This window comes from Schistocerca serialis, chromosome 6 (assembly GCF_023864345.2).
Source record: "Schistocerca serialis cubense isolate TAMUIC-IGC-003099 chromosome 6, iqSchSeri2.2, whole genome shotgun sequence".
Taxonomy (NCBI): Eukaryota; Metazoa; Arthropoda; class Insecta; order Orthoptera; family Acrididae; genus Schistocerca; species Schistocerca serialis.
Window position 1 is genome coordinate 120,883,435 of NC_064643.1, and position 21,649 is coordinate 120,905,083.

The 21,649-nt window shown below is 45.8% G+C and overlaps 1 protein-coding gene across 1 annotated transcript in view; it reads left to right on the top strand.

The window, feature by feature from the left end:
- The window catches only part of LOC126484487 (junctophilin-1), an 883,087-nt gene that overhangs the window by 668,626 nt on the left and 192,812 nt on the right, over positions 1–21,649 (top strand). The window contains exon 8 of the mRNA XM_050108022.1: positions 5,150–5,452. Within this exon, the coding sequence (XP_049963979.1) occupies positions 5,150–5,452 (303 nt within the window). The remainder of the gene's footprint in view (positions 1–5,149; positions 5,453–21,649) is intronic.

Here is a 21,649-nt window from a genome sequence, read left to right on the forward strand (position 1 = left end):
TATTAAAAAGCAGTGGAGAGAGGCTGCAACCTTGTCGAACTCCTAAATTAATAACCTTAGTTGTTTCTTCATTATCCCCAATTATTTGGATTATGGTAAACGTTTTTGGGAAGCAGTGATAAATTAATTGTTATATTTTGATTAAAGTTCAGTCTTGATCACATCATGTATGTTTTAATAATACAGGTAACCGGTTTCGGTTCTTTCTACAAAACCATCATCAGACCCATGGCTCCCTTAGGATGGTAGACGGAGCTCTCCTCGCTGCTACGCAGTCAACTGATAGAAAGAACCGAAGCCGGTTACCTGTATTATTAAAACATACATTATGTGATCAAGACTGAACTTTAGTCAAAATATTTGGATTATTGTATTGCCATAGATCTTTTGAACTACCTTTACAATATGTATTGGTACACCTCTTCTTATTAAAATTTTCGAACAACTAATAAAATATGCAACATATTAAAAATTAGAATTAATCCAGCCAGAAATTTGAAATTGGGTTTGGAGTAGACACGCTGAGTAGTCTTAGTGCGGGGGGAGTGTCATGACTTCCGCTCACAAAACACGTGCCTGTAATTACGGGAACTGCATCAGGCATCAGGTGCTGCAAACCTTCTGAATCGTAGCAGTGAGTTGTCAGATCCACGCCACGCAGAAATGCTGCTGTGTCGTGCTGCGCAGGTGAACCAGCATGATATTAAGCAGGTGGTCGTGACGGTTTGGCTTATTTTTAACGTGTACACATCTTAGATAATTTAACCCATTAAATAACTGAGCTAATCCCGCTACGGTTGCTTCGACAGAAGTATTTGGCAACTCTCCTCATCGTCTTTGATCAGCTACGAAGGTCATGTTGAATTTCTTTCTGACACAGTTGGTTTAGCATTTCATAAAAACATAGATTATAATTCACATAATGATGAGACATATGCATTTCTGACAGTGTATGGTTTTTATATTTCGAATAGAACCATTTTACAATTGACACTTTGCTGTAACGGGGACATTGATGCTTGACAATGCTCTGCGTATACAGTTACCTATAAATCATTCAACATAGTGAGCACGTGACGTTCAAGAACGAACTGCGGTTGACTGACGGCTGCCTCCTTTCTCTTGAATTACTGAAACTTCAACCACAAAGTTATCCAAATCGAAGAATAACTCCTGAAGTTGATGGAATTTCGAGAACTTTAACGCAATTGACGCGTCTAAAACAGAATGGATGTTACTCAAATATATAGTTTCGTTGTATCGTAGAGGTAACATGAACGCTGTTCCTACGAATCTCGCGTCTCCGTCGTGCGCATTACGGAAAGGGCATACGACTAAACTGACATGCAGCTTGAACCTCGGAAGCTGCACGCTTTTCGCCTGAAAGCATTGTGCCCGAATTGCTGTGGAACGGCCTTGCTCTGCCTGTGCAGCGGGCTATAGGCAAATGCGCTCCACTTGTCGCGTAACTTAAACATTCGGAAGCAACAGGTGGCCGACGCCTTGCGCGCCCCGTTAATTGTACTGGCTACCTATCACCTGCACCTAGTTGCGCCAAACACATCTCGTGGTCTCCCTCCCAGAGAGAATTCGTAATTATTTTGTGAGGTAAAAGAAATGGTTGTTTGAAGCAGCAAACTTCTTACTAACGTACGGTCTACTTAAAACTGTTCCCCATGACTGGCTTGTAGTTTATCTTCATAATCATGGTGTTATTTTTATTATTTATTTTACACCATCTTAACAGCGTGTCGGTAGCGATTCTCGTGGCATTTATTTGAAAAGTCTTTGGCCGGTTTCCGTACGTATGTGGCAGCACATGTCTATGCACAGGTCACGCAATTCCCGCAATTACGGTCGGATGGTTTGTAGGCAAGGAACTGGCACCCGATGGCGTCCCAGATGGGTTTCACCAGTTTCACGCTAGGTGGATTTGGCGGCCAAGGTACGAACGTCAGTTCACTATCATGTTTGTCGAACCACTACATCACGATTGTGGCCTTGTGACGAGGAAGTTTACCTGCTGGAAGATGTCATCCACATCGGGGAATACATCAAGTGTGAAAGTGGTCCACAATAATGTTTTTATAGTCTACTTCCTTATGATACCTTTACTTTACCATGAAAGCCCAGTTTAATGTCCTCCATAGCGTAATATTGCCATCCCCCTCCCTTGCCAGGTACCGTCCGTGGCGTGGTGCATGTTTCGTGGGACCTGTTCGCCTGGACGACGGCATTCCCGGACACTACCATCGGCCTGAAATAGCAAGAAACGTGATTCATCGTAGCAGGAGACACGTTTACATGGATCCATGGTCCATTCTAGACAAACTCGATGATCCCATGCGCACTAAATTCGTAACTGACGCTGTCGTTGAATCAACATGGGGACACATATGGGTCGTCTGCTGTGGAAGCCCATGTTCAACATATGCGCACAACGGTCTACTCAGAAACACTTATGCCTGCACAATCATTGCACTGTGTCGTCAGATTTACTGTACTTCGCCACCTGTCCTGCTTTACAAAGCAGGCAGTCCTCCGACAACCACGTTCTGTGATGAAGGGTGGACGGCCAGAACCTTGTCACCTACTCATGGTTTTATCGTTTTTTTAACCACTTTCCGTAAATGCTCATGACAGAAGCACACGAATAGCCAGCCAGCTTCGGCTTTTTCGAAATGTTCGTTCCACGCTCTGGGCATATCAATCTGCCCTTTGACAGTATCGCTCACGTCAGTGTAGTTCCCCATTGGCAGTCCGTATCGTCGCTAGAATGATTCATCATTTGGGGCAAATCTATATCGTATAGAGATTATTGTGGCATTGCTGGCCGAAGACCTCGAGGGGTTGTTCAGCCAAGTAATTTGAAAGGAATTCGTTGTTCCACCTACAATGTACACTTCCCACGCGGTGTATGATAACTGTGTCGTACGTGCATCTGCTGAGTGTAGATGACTGTAACGAAAGTGTCATTTTTATCTTGATTAATAATGATGGACAGGAACGAGTGAAACTAGGGGCCGGTGCAGGAACTAGTAGTCTCGAATAGTACCTATGGAGACCAGGCTGAACGTGCCCATCAACAGGGTAATATGCCCTCACCCCATGAGATTCTGTGGAAAGGTTTGGAATTTATTGCCTGATAGTCGCACGAAACCTGGTGATCCGGAACTTCATACCACCACTTTTCACCCCCTTTCGGACAAACACTGATGCTGAATATTTCTTCCACCACCAGAATCAACTACCTCTGAGTCGAGTGACATCATAGAGGTGTGCGTTAGTGACTATCAATATTTTCAAAGTCCTGTATTACACCATATAATAATAATAATGTTGTGCGGCGCAACCCCCGGTGCAAATCTTTCATTTGGACGCCGCTTCGCCGACTTGTGTGTCCTCCAGCTAACAGGACCTGGAGTTCGAGAGGATCACCCATCCAAGTACTGAGATTGTCCGGCATTTCTTAACTTCGGTGATCCAGTGAGAGCCGGCATATTGAACGTGGCAAGGCCATTGACTTCCAGTGTGCGGAAATGTAATTAATTACAACATTGTATAATTGTTGCGCGAAGCTTAACCATTATCAACATATCCTTCAAATTATTTACTTTAAGCAAGAATGTTTTTAAAGAAGTGACAGTACCAGTGTACTTTTGTAACAACAAGAATATTTTTTAAACATAAACTGATTTTGAGTTATTGCTGCAGAGCATTTTTTTGATGCTACGTTATGAGTTGTTTGAACTGGTTTGAAATGTAAATTACAGAAATTAAAGAGCAAAATTGCAACCATTTCCACAAAATATATTTGCCCTGAAATAAGTCCAGTGCAACACAGAAAAGTACTTCTCTCTCTCTGTTGCATGTCTCATATGTAGTTCCAAAGAGTCTGCATTGTAAGTCTAATTTTCTTTGTAGTTTTGCACGATTTTCCGCAAGTGTCATTTTCAGTTCGTACTATATCTCAAGAACCAGACGTAGGAAGATAATACAACAGCACATTGTTGAGTATACAATTTCTTTTTTAAAATTATTTATAAGTAGAAAGAATATGTATTGGAGAAACAATTTGGTTTAAATGCCCTGCTATTGTCGTTCTAAACTGACCCCAAAAAAGAAAACGAAACCGCACATTTGTACCACACAGCGTCTTTCTCGCAGCTTGTTGTTAGAGAAAACCTGTTGTTTGAAAAATTTGTAGCGTATATTCGTCCAGTGGTTATTGCAGTATCATACACAAATCTTAAGTAAATCGGTAAAGAACTTTTTCAGATCTTTGATAACAATGTGTCTCCTATATATAAAGTGGACATGTATGTATTATATGCATTATGTAGCATATGACGGACCGAATGTTTCTTAGAGCCTTACGGAAAACTTCGAAGTAAATCAGTGAAGAACTTCTCATGGGGTATGTGTTCCTGAATGTTTATTTAACTATCATGTAAAAATTTGAAGTGAATCGGTTAACTTTATCTCTCTCTCTCTCTCTCTCTCTCTCTTTCTCTTTATATATATATATATATATATATATATATATATATATATATATATATATATATATATATTCCTGAATGTTTATTAAAGTATCATGTAAAAATCTGAAGTGAATCGGTTAACTTTTCGAGACGATTGCTAACAAAGCTTCCTTTTTATATATGTATGTGTTACAGAAATATGTAATGTAATGTCTGTTCGAACGTTTCTTAGAGTCTTGTAATGTCTGTTTAAACGTTTCTTAGAGTCTCGTATCACAGTTTGAGGTCAGAAGTACTTTTCGAGATATCTGGTAACAACGTTCCCACTTTATATATTAAATATATTTATGTATTTATTTTAGCGTATGTCCGTCTGAATGTATGTTACAGCATAGCGTAAAAATCTGTAGCAAATCCGTCAACAACTTTGAGATTTTTGGTAACAACGTCAAAGGACGTCCTGTCTTTATATAGAAGTGTAGATAATTTCCGTCCTGCATTAATTTAAATCGGCGAAGGAGACAGGCTGGTATGTAGGAGCGAGCAGAGGACGGAGCATTGCGTCAAACCTACAATGTATTAGGGGCGGAGATGGGACGGAACCTTTGCGGCACGGATGCAAAGTGGTGTAGGACGATAATGCTGAGACGTTCCTTTTCCGACAGGTGGGGAACGCCGTGTCGTACGAAGACGGCATGCCAGTCGGGGGCGGCGTCGGCGGCGGCGGGAGCGTGGGTGGTGGCGGCGGGGGCGGCGGTTCGCTGCAGCGCAACACGCCGCACGTGAAGGCGGCGGCGGGCGGCGAGCCGCCGGGCTTCAGCTACCAGCAGACGATGACGGACCGCTTCGACCACTACAAGCGGCCGCCCAGCCGCGACTCCTCGGTGGACCGCTACGCGCGCGCCACCGCCTCCGCGCGGCTCAGCATGGCGCCCTCCTCCAGGCAGCCCTCCGTCGACAAGGCCGTGGTGCGTGCCCGTTGCTCTCCCTTTGCTTATTGTCGTATTCTTCACTTCTTCCCTTGTTACTTCCTTTTTCTTTCCAGTAGAGCTGTTGCATATCGTATGTGTTCGTTGCTACTGACAAGAGGAATCCGCTATAGGTCGTTCTCTGATACAGTCGAAACTTGGCGTGGTGAAAGAAGGGTGAAAATAAAGGGAAACCTGAATAAAATTTTCTCGGTTTTCAAGCTGCGTCAATTCCGATAAAATCCTCGAGCCTTCGTTGGCTATCGCTGCCGTCGTCGTCAGGAGTAAAAACCACTGACTGTCGCGACTGGCAGTGTTTTCGGCTCTGGCACCTAAAGCCGTCGGCACACGGACCGTGCTGTCGAACGTTAACGTCGAGCGTGCCAAGTTCAATGTACTGCTCAACGCTCAGGAATGATGCGACTTGTGCATACGGTACGTGGGCCCCAACCTGGTATACGCGATTGCAACGCACTCCAGCGGCAGTTGCGGGATGTTTCTAGTTCGGAATCACACTGTTTACTCAACAGGCGCGTGTAAAATTCCCACGTTAGCTCTACTAAAACGCACATTTCCTCCATCGTCCAATCAATAAGGACACGGGCTTATAAAAGTTCCATTACAAACAGTGCGTTACGAATTTGGAATACTTTTCCGCATAAGATAAACATTTCATCATTCCCACTTTTTAGTAAAACACCAAGGTCAGTCTTACTTGATCACTGTTGCTACCCAGTAGCAGAATCTTTGCAACATGCCAATTACGAAGCGTAAAAGAAAAAGGAGCAAAATATCTTTATACAAGTAGCGCAAGCTGTCCTGCGCATTATGCCAATCGGACAAAGTCACCCCTCAAAAAAAGGCGAGCTTATATTTATATAACATCAAATATTATAGTATATACTTATATTAAACTAATAATAAAGTATCAGAACCTAATAAAAACGCGAATGTTAGGAAAAAAATTTGGTAGTGTCAAGACGCGAACCAGCGCCGCACTAAATTAGAGAGTGTAGGTCAGTTACGCAACTTTTTTTTTTTTTTAATGAGTGTTCAGTTATGAGTAGGTGGAGACAAGGTGGGCAGGGGTCGGAACCCGAGGCCTGGCCGCGATGTCTCCCCCTCCCGTCCCTGAATCACTCCCTCAAAGTAGCTTTTTGAGTTATTTTTATTTTATTTTATTATTTTTATTATGTTTTTTTTTACCAGGAACAAGGTAAATGAACAAAAGATCTTTATTGGTACAAACTTAAATACAACAGAAATGCCATCCTTCCGGCGAAAATAACACAAGACATTATATTCGTACAAGGCGAGCAATTTTTTGTTTTTATGAACAAGGTGTAGGAAAAATAAAGAATAATAATACTGATATAAGCTAAGAGGCGTGAAGCAATATACAGTGGAGTGAGGGAAAAACCCGTGTTTTCTGGTATAGTGCATAAAAGAAAAGGAGGCGCGTGTCCATGCGCCTACTCCACTGTGGGTTACAATGTAGAAAGTAGCGCGGGGGGTCTCAGATGTCAGCAGGGGGGGGGGGGGGGGCGGGAGTGCTGTCGGCGCGTGGCACCATCCAACTGAGTGGGGGTGACGTAAAGATCGCATGTAGGTAATTGGCGAAGAAGGCGCGGTAGCGCGGTCGGTGTTCGACTTCACTGTGGGCGGTTTGTAAGTACTGCCAGAAATCAAGGCGTGATTTGTCGCCATCATTATACATGTAGGTGATCGTTCATCCCGTGACCCATACAATCGCATGATTTTTGGTGGCGGGGAAATAAGTATCCTCAGGATGGATAAAAGTCCGTGGGTCAATCGAGTCCGGCGGAACGCGGAGGTAACAGGCAACGAACTGTCGGGCAAGTTTCCAGACGTCATTGGTGGCAGCACAAGTCAGTTGATGGACATCGTCATCCACGAGGTGGCAAATGGAACAAAGTGGAGAGTCCCTTAGTCCGATGGCGTGAAGACGATGATTTGGGGTGAATTTTTCATTTGCGACTTGGTACCATGTGGCCCGGACGTTGGAGGGAAGAAAAGGCTGGTGGATGTGACGCCAAACCGTGGGCCACCGCGTGGACGGATGTCTCAGTTCGATATTGTTGCTGGATATGGAACGAAGGAGTGGGGTGTAAAAATCTTTAGGTCGAGGAGAACGCGTGGTCGGTAAGTGTGTGCGAGCATAACTGGACGATGAAATCAGAAATGTGCGTCAGATGGTGCTTGATGTGTCCGGCTGGTACTGGTGCTGTTATGGTCGCGGGCACAAGAATTTCCAGCAAGCTGCGCGTAAGGGAGGTGCCCCCGTGCCACTGCTTGTGCATGGTGGACATGTACAAGGACGCCGCGCGGAGTCGCACATTGACAAGGCCGAGGCCGAGGGTGAGCGTGTCGTAGCGGACCTTAAAGGGCCTACCAGCCGTAAGGAAGTATCCGAAGGCAGCCTGGAGGCTGCGTCCAATAGTTGATGGCAGCGGGAGGACCTGTGCGATGTGGACCATTCTGGACGCCACATCTTGATTCAGGTACTGGACACGTTGTAAAGAATCGAGTCGTCGGAGAAGATTTTGTCGCACCGTCGTGCGGATAGTTTGGAGTGCACGCCGAAAATTGATGGCAGCGGAGCGGCGCACGGTGGAGGTGAAAATGATACCAAGGTATCGTAGTTTATGTACACGCGGGAGAGGTGCTAAGTCGTCGTGTGAGAGGCCGCGTCCAATGGGCATCGCCGCGGATTTAGCCACATTCATGTTACTGCCCGCTGCAATGCCGTACGTTGATATCAAATCAAGTACCGTGTGTGTTTCACTCCGTGAGCGGATCAAGAGGAGGAGGTCGTCCGCATACGCACGACATCGAAAACTGTGCTGTCGCAGAGTGAGACCAGAAAGGTGGCTCGTCAGACTTCCAATGAGTGGCTCTAGGCTTATGGCATAGAGTAGGGTCGAAAGTGGGCAGCCTTGCCGGACGGAACGCCGGATCGCCACTGGTCCCGCCACACGGCCATTAACCTGAATCAGAGATTCGGCGGTGCCGTACAGGCGCCGGATCACGTCGATAAAGGCTGGTGGAAAACCCATGCGGTTCATCACCGATAACAGAAAAAGATGCCGCACTTTGTCGAATGCGCTGTCAAAATCAATGGCAACCACTGCGGCGCGGAGTCTGCACGCCGCTGCCAGTGCAATTAAATCGCGACATTCTCCTGTGGCCGTTTGTATACGGGGTGTGGCTAGAAAAAAACCAGACTAGTACTGGTGAAACAATAAAACGAATGCAATAAGGCTGAAAGTCGCGTGGCCTGTCACGCGACTCTCGCTCCGCCTACTGCTCGAGTTTCATCTGCCTCCTGCACTCAGTCTGCCCGTGGCGTCTGTTTTAAGTTGTTGACGTTTTGTCAGTGCGTCGGAAAATGTTGAGTGTACAGAAAGAACAGCGTGTTAACATCAAATTTTGTTTCAAACTAGGAAAATCTGCAAGTGAAACGTTTGTAATGTTACAACAAGTGTACGGCGATGATTGTTTATCGCGAACACAAGTGTTTGAGTGGTTTAAACGATTTAAAGATGGCCGCGAAGACACCAGTGATGACACTCGCACTGGCAGACCATTGTCAGCAAAAACTGATGCAAACATTGAAAAAATCGGTAAACTTGTTCGACAAGATCGCCGTTTAACAATCAGAGCAGTGTCTGAGTTAACAGGAGTTAACGGCGATCTTGTCGAACAAGTTTACCGATTTTTCAATGTTTGCATTAGTTTTTGCTGACAATGGTCTGCCAGTGCGAGTGCGAGTGTCATCACTGGTGTCTTCGCGGCCATCTTTAAATCGTTTAAACCACTCAAACACTTGCGTTCGCGATAAACAATCATCGCCGTACACTTGTTGTAACATTACAAACGTTTCACTTGCAGATTTTCCTAGTTTGAAACAAAATTTGATGTTAACACGCTGTTCTTTCGTACACTCAACATTTTCCGACGCACTGACAAAACGTCAACTACTTAAAACAGACGCCACGGGCAGACTGAGTGCAGGAGGCAGATGAAACTCGAGCAGTAGGCGGAGCGACAGTCACGTGACAAGCCACGCGACTTTCAGCCTTATTGCATTCGTTTTATTGTTTCACCAGTACTAGTCCGGTTTTTTTCTAGCCACACCTCGTATTAACTGAGCCGCCCGGAGATGTCTGTTCCGGGGATAGAATGCTGGGCAGGACCTTGCGGCATCGCGTTGCCAGTAGGCGCGTAAAAATTTTACGGTCTGCGTTAAGCAGTCAGGGGACGGTGATGTGCAGTCGTCACACCTGGTGTCGGTTTGTGGATGGGTATAATAATTCCCTTGACGAAGGACGGCGGTACGGCGTTCCCCATCGTCAGCAGTTCATGAAACATCGTTGTCTTCCGTGAAGCCATTAGTGTGAAGAAAGCGCGATAAAATTCTATCGGCAATCCGTCGATACCAGGTGACGTATTCAGAGCACCTTTATTGATTGCATCGTGGATTTCGTCACGCATAATGGGCTCCATCAGCTCGTCCGCTTCGTCGCTGGTGAGGGTGCGAGTTACGTGTGGTAACACAGACTCCTCAGCGTGGTTGTTGGTAGTCTCCTCCTGGTACATTGTGCGGTAGTGGTCGACAAAGGCACTGACGATTTCGGCCTGGCAAGTGACGTGCTGGCCGCGACAGGTGGTGATCTCGGTGATGAGTTGTTGTCGTCGATGTTTCCTATCGGAGGCGATATGATGCATGGTCGGATGTTCTTGACATCGGGTTCGCACTATAGCCCCCTGCAGTCCACGGCGTGTCAAAGTTACAATTTGCGCCTTAATCCTGCTGCGTTCCCTCTGGGTGTCGGGGATGGGCGGTTGGGCGTCCAGGTCGCGGAGAACGGCGTAGAAGTAGTCGGTAGTGTGCCGGCGCCACGTAGCAACTTCCTTTCCATACTGAATCAAAGTACGTCGAATGGCAGGTTTGGCATATTCCAGCCACCGGGTCAAGGTCGTGCAGTATGTAGGTAAGCGACGTTCACAGGTAGCCCGTGTCTCGGTAACACGTTGAAGACATTCGGGATCATGAAGATGGGAGGTGTTTAGCTTCCACGGTGCACGACTACGCCAGACCACTTGCTTGGGGAAGAGAATGTTGCAGACGTAGGCACAGTGGTCCGAAAAGGCCAGGGGCCAAAGTTCTGCACCTTGGACTGCAGGTGTGAGTTCCCGAGAGACGTAAATTCTATCAAGGCGGCTCGCGGAGTGACTCGTCTGGTAAGTATGTCCAGGCGCGTCGCCGTGCTGAACTTCCCAAGTGTCGCGGAGCAACAGATCTCGGACGATAAGACGCAGTTCTTGACAGGTGTTGTAGTGGGGCACTTGATCTTTAGGGTGCAATACACAATTAAAATCACCCCCAAGCAAGGAATGGTCGCAGCGTCCAAGAAACAAAGGAGCGATTTTTTCTGAGTAGAAGAGTGCCCTGTCCCGTCTGCGGGTGGAGCCTGACGGAGCGTAAATGTTGACGATACGCGTCCCCATGACGGTGACGGCCATGCCTCTGGCAGATGGAAGGTATGTGATATCGGCCACGCTACGCCGCGTCCCAGGTGGTCACCAGGAAAAGGATAAGTGTTATATCCCGCGACGTCTGAAAGTGTGGCCAAGTGTACTTCCTGTAGTAGTGCGATATCGACGTCCGACGCCCATATCATCTCTCGCAGCAGTTGAAGTTTCACTGGTGAGCTAATGGTGTTAGTGTTGATCGTCGCTACTCGGTAGGTTTGGAGCCGTACCCCGCCGTGGAGGGGAACTCCACCAGCGGAGGATGAAGAGGGGCGAGGCAGCGGCGAGTCGTGCCGTACGCCACCTGACGGCGTTATCAGCGGCGTAACGATGCTTCCGTCTGGGGTAACTCTGTCCCCAGCGTGTGGTCCGGGCCCTCATCGACGTCCTCACTCCACACCATTGAAGGCGCTGTCGTTGTGATGGTCGTACGTTCCACTTCGGTCGTAGGGGCGGAGGACGTCTCGGCGGCAGTCGCAACGGTGGAGTCCATTGGTTCAGGAGCACCTGAGCGAGCCAGTAGAGTAGGCATCGACACAGCCACAGTCGGCGTCGTGTTGTCGTCATTCGTATCATCAGGGGTAGGTGATCCGTTTCGTTCCGAGACCGTACGGCGCCTCCTCTTGCGCCTCCTTGGTGAACGTTGTTTGCGGGTTCGTCCCTCCGTGTCGGAAGACGGAAGGGAGTCGCGTCACTCGGAGACGAGGGCCGTCGCGGGAACGTCAAATGAAGGGGCGTCCATATGTTCAGGCGGGTGGGTGTCGGAAGTCGTCGCTGTTAGTAGTGGCGCCGGAGTAGCGTCAGGCTTTGAGCGCGACGTGTCGGCCCCGGCGGTATTCGTAGCAGCTGGGAGGGTCACCGGTACGTGGTCCGATGGGCGGCGGCCGGTGGGAGGAGAAGAGAGCGCCGGTGCATAGGTGATCGGTAAAACCGTCGTCGGAGCCGGAGGTGCCACGGTAGCGGCTGGCAATTGGGTGATTCGTCGCTGAAGACACTCAGATCTGAGGTGGCCTTCATTCCCGCACCCGGAACAGGTCTTGGGTTGGCCGTCGTATATGATAACCGCGCGCCACCCGCTATTTTGCAGGTAAGATGGCACATGGCCATGGAGGTCGATGGTGATCTGCCGTACACCGTTAAGAACGGGGTACGTTTGGAATTGCGCCCAGCGTTCGGCAGTGTGGCCATGTACAGTGCCATAGGGACGGAAAGCCGCCATAACGTCTTCCGCCGGAAGCTCGAACGGGAGTTCGAAAACTTGTATGGTGCGCATTCCTAAGCCGGCATGGTCGACAGTGACCGCTCCGACATTGCCGTCGGCGTGGCAAAAGCGTAATCCATGGTTGGTGTCACGAAGTATTCTTTCACATACCGCGTCATTGACGACTTTGTCGTACACAGTACTGCTTAATATGGACAAATGGATGCCCAAGATGTCGGAAGCTGGGATCTTAGCAACGTCGCGTAGGAAGCGTTCCACTTCCAAGGCCTTTGGTCGTGCGTATTCGTTGCAGAAGTTGATTCGTAATGTTGATTTTCGAAAACGGTTGGTCATGGTTCTAGTGCACGTAAGCGACACGTAAGTGACGGCCGCTGAAATGTAAACAACAGCGAGCGCGCGTGCTCCGCAGGCGGAAACAACAACACGTCCGCACTGCACGGCGGCGAAAGCCGGACTGTCCCCTAAATATGTTATGTTACCCCTTGCATATATACATATAGGCTTTAAATGAATGCCAATACGGTGCCTCACAACTCTGTACTGAAGGGAGACGGCATGCTTGTGACGTATGTGCCGTTGTGCCATCTCATTGGTCAACGCTCAGACGCACGCTCAGAATATCTGACATGCCGGATATTGCTCTGCACGTTCGGAAAGACTCCCGAGTGTGCTATTCCACGCTGTGACGTCAGAAACTCGGCACGCTCAAACGCTCAACGTTCGGATGCACGGTCCGTGTGCCGACGTCTAAAAAGAGAGATCTGAAACGACGCGTGCGTGGATGGTGAGTTGGGCAGCTCACAGCAGCTGCGGCCCGCTGCGGGACCGAGTGACGTGAGGTGGCGAGAGGGGCCGGTGACACGTTTGAGACTGCCGCTCCCGCCTCTCTACAAGCGTTAAGAAGCGTGCTTTACTTCCTTTCGGTATCCAAAGCCCTCCCCCACGCCCGGTTAATTGTGTACCCCTGATCTCTGTTTAAATTGTTGCTGTTTATTCTGGTCTCAGCCGCATAGAAGAAAAGAATCCCGATATGTTGACGCATGAGCCTCGTGTTTCCAAACTGTATTTTGTGTCCGTTTTTCAGGCAATGCTCAACTATGGCCAACTAGACAAGCTCCTGTTTTTTAATATATCGCTCTGTGCTTTGTACATCGCTCTGCGACTGTGTGAATTGTCTGGCCTATACAGGATGAACATTCGTAAAATCAACAAACAGCAGGGACAGACTCTTGACTGGAAATGGAGCAGAAAAGGTCCTTCGAAGATGTGTCCGGAAATGGACGGTGCGCGTGCTACGACAAACAAATTGTCCCTGAACGTAGTACAGAGCTGTATCGCATCCACATCACAACAGATATTCAACGTGGTCTCCATGGGACTGCAGATGATAGGGATAGTAACGTTGTCATACGGGATACACATAATATCGTACTTTGGCTTACACTCTATTGGCGGGCCATTTCCCTGGAGCTTGTACAAGCGTTCGTCTCAATATGCTGCAGAATCAGTCTCTCCAGATGTGGTGTGCGTGTTGATCGGCGTCCTCCTACAAGTACGTCTGTTTGAAAGGACCCATGTTCACACAAACGGCCAGAAAGGGCTTGAAACGTTGCGTGATGTGGTTGCTGTCTGAGAGTTGGTATAGCCGTGCTGCCTCTCGACCGTTTTCATCTGTTTCGCCGTATACAAACACCATCTTGGCTTGTTCCAGATATGAATACCAGACAATTCTGCTGCTTACAGTACGCTCCGTTAACCACATAGTCTGCAGCACACAAGGAGCACAAGGAGAGTGGTCAAGAGAATAAAGAAGGAGGGGCAAACATAGCTAAAATTCCCTCCCAAGGTTTCACTACTTCGGACAGGCATGAGAAGCAGAATAATTTTTTTTTTTAGTAAGTATTTGAGTACAGACTGTCAGGTGACTGAAGCATAATTTCCAAATCGTACATGGTCTTTTTTGATGAAATCTCGGATTATCAGCTGAGTCTTGGCTTCATATTGTCTCAACGTTTCAGCAAGTTTCTTACTTACCATCTCAAGCGCCTGAAGACGGCGAGTAGAAAACATGAAGACAGTTATCTGCAAACAAACTAAAATTAATTACGAAACTTTATTTTTTCTGGGTGATAATTAAAGCATTATCACTACCTTCATTGATTGAGGATCTTGATTCTAAAAGAGTTTTTAGCTGTTAATTTTTTAATTGTTGTATACCATTTGTTTCAAGTTATTTCATAGATCCGGACTGTTCTTGACAATTTTCCATAGAAGTGTAGGAGTATTTGTTTTGTTTGCTTATCCTCACGACTCACTGCAGACGTCCCAAAAAATAGTAATTTTCGCTTTGCTGTTACCTACGACCTTTATGAATATTTTGATAAATTTCTTCATTGCTTCTAATTTTCCAACCCTCTTCAGTTTGTGTTTCACCCATTATTTTCTGAATGCTTCATTCTTCAGGTAACTGTAGTCTGTGTTGCTTGCAGGTGAGTGCTAAACATTTTCATGAAAATAAAAATTCAGGTTTATCAATGTATTATTGTCTAGTTGCCTCCTTTGCGCTAGAAATTGGGGAATTCAAATATACAATATTTTGTTTTGGGGGAACGAACGCTAGTCTCCTACTAAGTTTCTTCCAGTCAGCTGTGATTATTATTCGCAGTCGATTTCGAGGCATAGACGGCTCCATATTCTGGCAATTTAGCAGTGTTACCGATGTGCTCATGCGTCTTACACTTACTACACTAGAGGATAGTGGGATACATTAACAGGATACACTTGTGGTGGTGTATCACGTCGACCACAGTGTTCAAGTGCCTGAAAATCAAGTCGACGATTCGTCGAAATCGTTAAAATAAATTAAAATTATAAACACAGCTCAGTGAAACAAAAGTAGTAAGAGAATAACCTATACTCTCCATAAAAAATTCAGTATAATGTTGATGTTTGCATTGCTCGTATTAAAAGTTTGTATCCTTTTTCTATTTTTTACTTCTTACTCCCATTGCAGAGATTTCTAAACCATTCTGTTGCATAATTTCTCCAACATTTTTACTGGAACTAACACTCTCTGTTTCAAGTATTTGTGTTCCTATAAATATTTTAACTGTTAATTTTTTAATTGTTTTAAAGCATTTGTGTTTGTAATTTATGTTTCTAATGACTTTAGCTCTTTCAACTCAGACCAGTTCTGCTTATTATTTTTCTCCAATATTTATTTAAGTAATTTCTTTTTACATTTTCTGAGAGAATTGCAGAGTCATCTGCAAATGTTAGCCATTTGACCCTAATGCAAAAAAAGACATTAAGTAAGCAGAGGAAGTCATTAACTAAACTGTTAACTCTTTAATGTCATTTTAAAAAGTGGCAGAGCTCTATGTGTCATTGTGATAATCATTTCCTACTTCCACTGCATTGTTCTGGTGGTGCTCAGTGTAGGCCGACACGCACCGATGTTTTGAAGAATTTTCTGATTGTGTCAAATAGAAATATTGTGTTCGTAACTGACTTTCATTTCATTCTATTCACTCCCTTGAATAATTGTTTTTTTAAGTTTCAGATTCATATATTCTTCTAAGACATATGTATAGTGTGCAGTTAATGATAAACTATCCCTAGGTCTTACAATAATTTTTATTTCAAATGGCTCAGTTATTTTGTCAATAAATTTCTCTTTGGAGTTTGAGTTTCATAAAGTGTCAATGATTATGGGCAGGAGACCAGTGCCAGCATGGGAAAAATCATTTTCATCTTAGGTCAAGGTCCTCTCCTTATCTCTGTTGTCAGTGTCTACTGGGGTCAGTTTCTCCCTGAGACAAGGGGCCCATTTTTCTGTACAAGACATCCACTTGACCTTATCACTTAAGTTAATGATGTGTCTTAATTTATTCCACAATTAGTGTAATTAATGACATATAACTTTATTTATAACCCAATTATAATGGGCTATTACCTAAAATTACGGATATTTCACAGAAGTCCAAAGAAAACCAACCACTCCTCTAGCCTAACAAACCGATAGTGACTATTCACTTGTGTTCATTGCACCACAGTGGAATGTTCGTGACTAACTATCAGACACATTCCTCATTCGTGTTCTGTCATCTGCCTTAACCTTTTATGCAATTTCATTTTTTTTTCTTAATTTCCAGCAGAGTATTGTCTCAATGACATTTCTGCTGTGTATGGCTCCCACCTTACATTACTATCTACAGTTTTGAGACTATTTGTTACAATCTTGTTGATATTTCAAAATACTCACTTTTCAAGATACTAAATACCAGACTTCCAATATTTCATAAATACCACAATGCATTATTTAAACAATTTAAACTGATGTCCTACATTTAAACAACTGACGGCCTACTATGTTCTTGGTAATCAATACTTAACACTGATTTGATGCGTAGTAACCTGGCGTTTAGATGTGTTAGAAATAATGACCTACGAGCTGTGTCGTCAACTAAGAGGAGTGTTATGCCACCACATTACTGTGTAAATACAAAATAACGGCGAGAATTAGGAAATTTTCTACAGCCGTGTCACACTCTTCAGCCCACAAACACAAAATGCATCGCTGAATTTAAGTGCTGCTACCACTAGGATAGGAATGGGGTGGAGATACGTACTTCATTTAAAACAAACAAAATTAGTTTTTTCGGCGACCCACGCCATAGAAGCGTGAGACCCGAGCACTGCCCACCCTGGCCACAGAGACAGCCCAGCAAGTGCGAAAGCCAGTAGCCATTGGGTGCGTCCAGCTCCCGACTCGACCAGATATAAAGGGACAGAGGCCCGTACCATCTGCCGCGGCCTCCTGTGGTCTCCAACTATCAAGCCGAAAACGTACCTCTACCACGAGAGGTCAGCCTTCCAGCTAACCCGCCCAAAAAGAAGAATCCAGTTGAAGCGGGAGAGCGGCAGTTACAACCTGCCGATTAACACTGATCACCGCCAGTCTAACCACTGTATTATTCCAACGAATCTGACACACTTCTAATGACGTGTAGTCTATATTCTGATCAACTGTCAGGTACTTTCATCAGGCGTTTCAGCATAACTTTGCAATTCGTAGCTGCAGCAGCACGGCCAAATACTGCTCATCATGACTTTAATGCACTGGAGAGTGTCGATTTATTTCCCGCTACAAATAATATACACTCCTGGAAATTGAAATAAGAACACCGTGAATTCATTGTCCCAGGAAGGGGAAACTTTATTGACACATTCCTGGGGTCAGATACATCACATGATCACACTGACAGAACCACAGGCACATAGACACAGGCAACAGAGCATGCACAATGTCGGCACTAGTACAGTGTATATCCACCTTTCGCAGCAATGCAGGCTGCTATTCTCCCATGGAGACGATCGTAGAGATGCTGGATGTAGTCCTGTGGAATGGCTTGCCATGCCATTTCCACCTGGCGCCTCAGTTGGACCAGCGTTCGTGCTGGACGTGCAGACCGCGTGAGACGACGCTTCATCCAGTCCCAAACATGCTCAATGGGGGACAGATCCGGAGATCTTGCTGGCCAGGGTAGTTGACTTACACCTTCTAGAGCACGTTGGGTGGCACGGGATACATGCGGACGTGCATTGTCCTGTTGGAACAGCAAGTTCCCTTGCCGGTCTAGGAATGGTAGAACGATGGGTTCGATGACGGTTTGGATGTACCGTGCACTATTCAGTGTCCCCTCGACGATCACCAGTGGTGTACGGCCAGTGTAGGAGATCGTTCCCCACACCATGATGCCGGGTGTTGGCCCTGTGTGCCTCGGTCGTATGCGGTCCTGATTGTGGCGCTCACCTGCACGGCGCCAAACACGCATACGACCATCATTGGCACCAAGGCAGAAGCGACTCTCATCGCTGAAGACGACACGTCTCCATTCGTCCCTCCATTCACACCTGTCGCGACACCACTGGAGGCGGGCTGCACGATGTTGGGGCGTGAGCGGAAGACGGCCTAACGGTGTGCGGGACCGTAGCCCAGCTTCATGGAGACGGTTGCGAATGGTCCTCGCCGATACCCCAGGAGCAACAGTGTCCCTAATTTGCTGGGAAGTGGCGGTGCGGTCCCCTACGGCACTGCGTAGGATCCTACGGTCTTGGCGTGCATCCGTGCGTCGCTGCGGTCCGGTCCCAGGTTGACGGGCACGTGCACCTTCCGCCGACCACTGGCGACAACATCGATGTACTGTGGAGACCTCACGCCCCACGTGTTGAGCAATTCGGCGGTACGTCCGCCCGGCCTCCCGCATGCCCACTATACGCCCTCGCTCAAAGTCCGTCAACTGCACATACGGTTCACGTCCACGCTGTCGCGGCATGCTACCAGTGTTAAAGACTGCGATGGAGCTCCGTATGCCACGGCAAACTGGCTGACACTGACGGCGGCGGTGCACAAATGCTGCGCAGCTAGCGCCATTCGACGGCCAACACCGCGGTTCCTGGTGTGTCCGCTGTGCCGTGCGTGTGATCATTGCTTGTACAGCCCTCTCGCAGTGTCCGGAGCAAGTATGGTGGGTCTGACACACCGGTGTCAATGTGGTCTTTTTTCCATTTCCAGGAGTGTATTTTATATATCATTCAGTATTCGTGTGAGTAGGTGTAGTAACAAAAACAACGGACAGTACTTCAGTACAGCAAAGTGATCATATTATACAGCATCTTTCTGCAATCGTAAAGTGTGCTTGATGGAGCCGGCCAGTGTGGCCGTGCGGTTGTAGGCGCTTCAGTCTGGAACCGCGTGACGGTCGCAGGTTCGAATCCTGCCTCGGGCTTGGATGTGTGTGATGTCCTTTGGTTAGTTAGGTTGAAGTAGTTCTAAGTTCTAGGGGACTGATGACTACAGATGTTAAGTCCCATAGTGCTCAGAGCCATTTGAACCATTTTGTGCTTGATGGTGGTGTCACTCTGACATTATGGAAGTGCAGAATGCTGATCTACTAAGTACCCTCTGCCACGTAAGCTATGGGTACAATCCTGCACGAATACCAAATTTTGTTCTAATAAATAAAGAAACTTCATTCCGAAATCAGGGAGACGAAGTGTGCTGTTCATCTATTAGACTATAGCTTCAATGATGAGAACGTAGAAGAATGCAAATTATTATTTGTCCACAGCAACTATCAAATACTCCCAGAGACTACTCGAAATTTTACATTGCCTAGTGCCTTCTCATGAAGGAGAAAATATTTTTTTTACCGCAATGTCGTCTATGTTCTTCATTCTACCAGCACACGTTCCAGTTATCCACTTGTAGCTACTTTGCGACGGCAAAATCCAAAAGAAACAAGTAGATCATCGTAAATAGGATTTCTTTTTGTAGTAGGATAGTAAATCAGAACACAAATATTCTGATAGTAAAACATCTGTTCTTATACTTTTACACACAGAAACATCACTTCCTTTCTGATTATAAAGTATCGTATATCGTCTCCTAGAAGGACAGCGTACATGCGTGTACTGGTAGTTATTTCAGGCCCACGTTAGGTCGCTTACTCCTCGATATTTTACGGTAGCTACTGTTGTCCTTGACAGTCAACTTGATAACCATAATGGCGTAACAAAACGGCTCTCTAATGGACATAGGCACAATTAAATTCATCTTGCTAAGGAACATATCATTTTCAGTGAAATTTTTGCCACCAACAGCAGTGACAAATGTGTTCAGGTTCTCCATATTCAAAGCGACTGTCAGTTGGCGTCGTCTTCCTCCTTATTAACTAACTAATGTTTAGCGCATTAGACGATTCGGTATTGCAGCCACAGACGATGCTAACATAGACTGTTCCGAAAATCGGAAATTGTGTGATAGAAGAGAGAACTTCCATCACTACATCGCAACATACGTGTCTGCAGAGATGATCAGTCCACCTCCAGTGTCCTCGAACTTTTGCAGTGTTCCTCGAAAATGATTACCGATGAAGGCTGCTAGCCCACAGAAACATTTGTGATTTCTGCACCACATTCATATTATAATACAATGACTGTCATTCTGCTAAAGCTGTAGAACAGGACATACTGACGTCTGCTTATCAACAAACCCCAGCCGTAGAAATTTAAACAAGTGTGTTAGACTATGAATCGATAGTGCCTAGTTTATAGCCTCAAAACAGTCAGTCACAGGATTTTTATTTGTCAGTTCCTGTAGTTTTATTATAGTTTATCTGTGTGTAGAATCAGACACTTCAGTTTAAAATCTAAGCTTAATACGACGCTACTTCTTTTGTGGATAAGATTCCCATCAGTATGGCCTCTGTTTTTCCTACTTTTTGTCTTCTGCGATCATTACACTTTGTCTGCCCAGACACCTACTCCTAGCTATTTTACCGACAGTGATTTATTGCTAATGGTGTAATAGAGCAGTAATCATTCTCTTCATCTATTTACGTGCAGTAGTTACATTTCCCTATGTCTAGGTTCGTGTAGCAATCAATCATCTATCCTCTGCATTTCGTTACAACGCTCCAGTGTTTCTGTAGTCTTGTTTTAGACAGCCACAGAGCCTATGATTACATATCGTAGAGCTCCACGTACAGCAGAAACCACAATGTACATGCACGTTTTCTATGGTGATCCGACACAGGTATCATTCACTGACTGGAGAAGTGTTCTGATGGCTCTTAAGATAAGCGTACCCCTATATAATCCATGCTTGCACTCCCTCATGTGAGATCACCTGGCTCCAGTATTCCTTCATAATTTTATTTGACTTTGAATGCTATGTCGTCCTATTAAAATACACGTATAGGGTACAACACCCAATTATATATAGCACTTGAGTACTTATTTTAAAGCTCACCTGATTACTTCTTGCATGTACTGATCTTCCTAAATGTATTTATAAATTACTGTAATAAGACATATTGGTGTATGCAATAAATTATAGTTGCTGTGTTGCAGGTGGTAATGGATTCAGATATTTCTCCATGCAGTAGCCCCTACACAGCATCAAGTTGCTACTTGCTACATGGAGTGTCCATATTGCCTCTGGAGTGCTATTAAGAACATCGGAAAGCACACTTGTTAATCGTAATGTAATACAATCCAGTTTTCTCTGAAAGAAGTGTAGAGATAATAGCCACCATATAGTAAGCGTTGACCTATCTAGGTATTACTTACCTTAAAGCAGAACAGTGATGCTGATGTCTCACTTTGAATACATCTCAGTTTCTACATAAATGTTGTGCAGCGTTACGCAGAGAAGTCTCAGAACTGGCTGTTGTCAATGTGTATAACTGTAATGTGCCAGTTTCAAATGCTGAGAGAATTACTGGATTACCATACAATGTTTGGAGAGCTGCCCATGGACATCAGAAATATACTACAGTTAGGATATATGAGCTACCTTCTTTCCCACGACAGACTCTACATTCAGGAAGCTGAAAGTAGTAAACCTCCACACC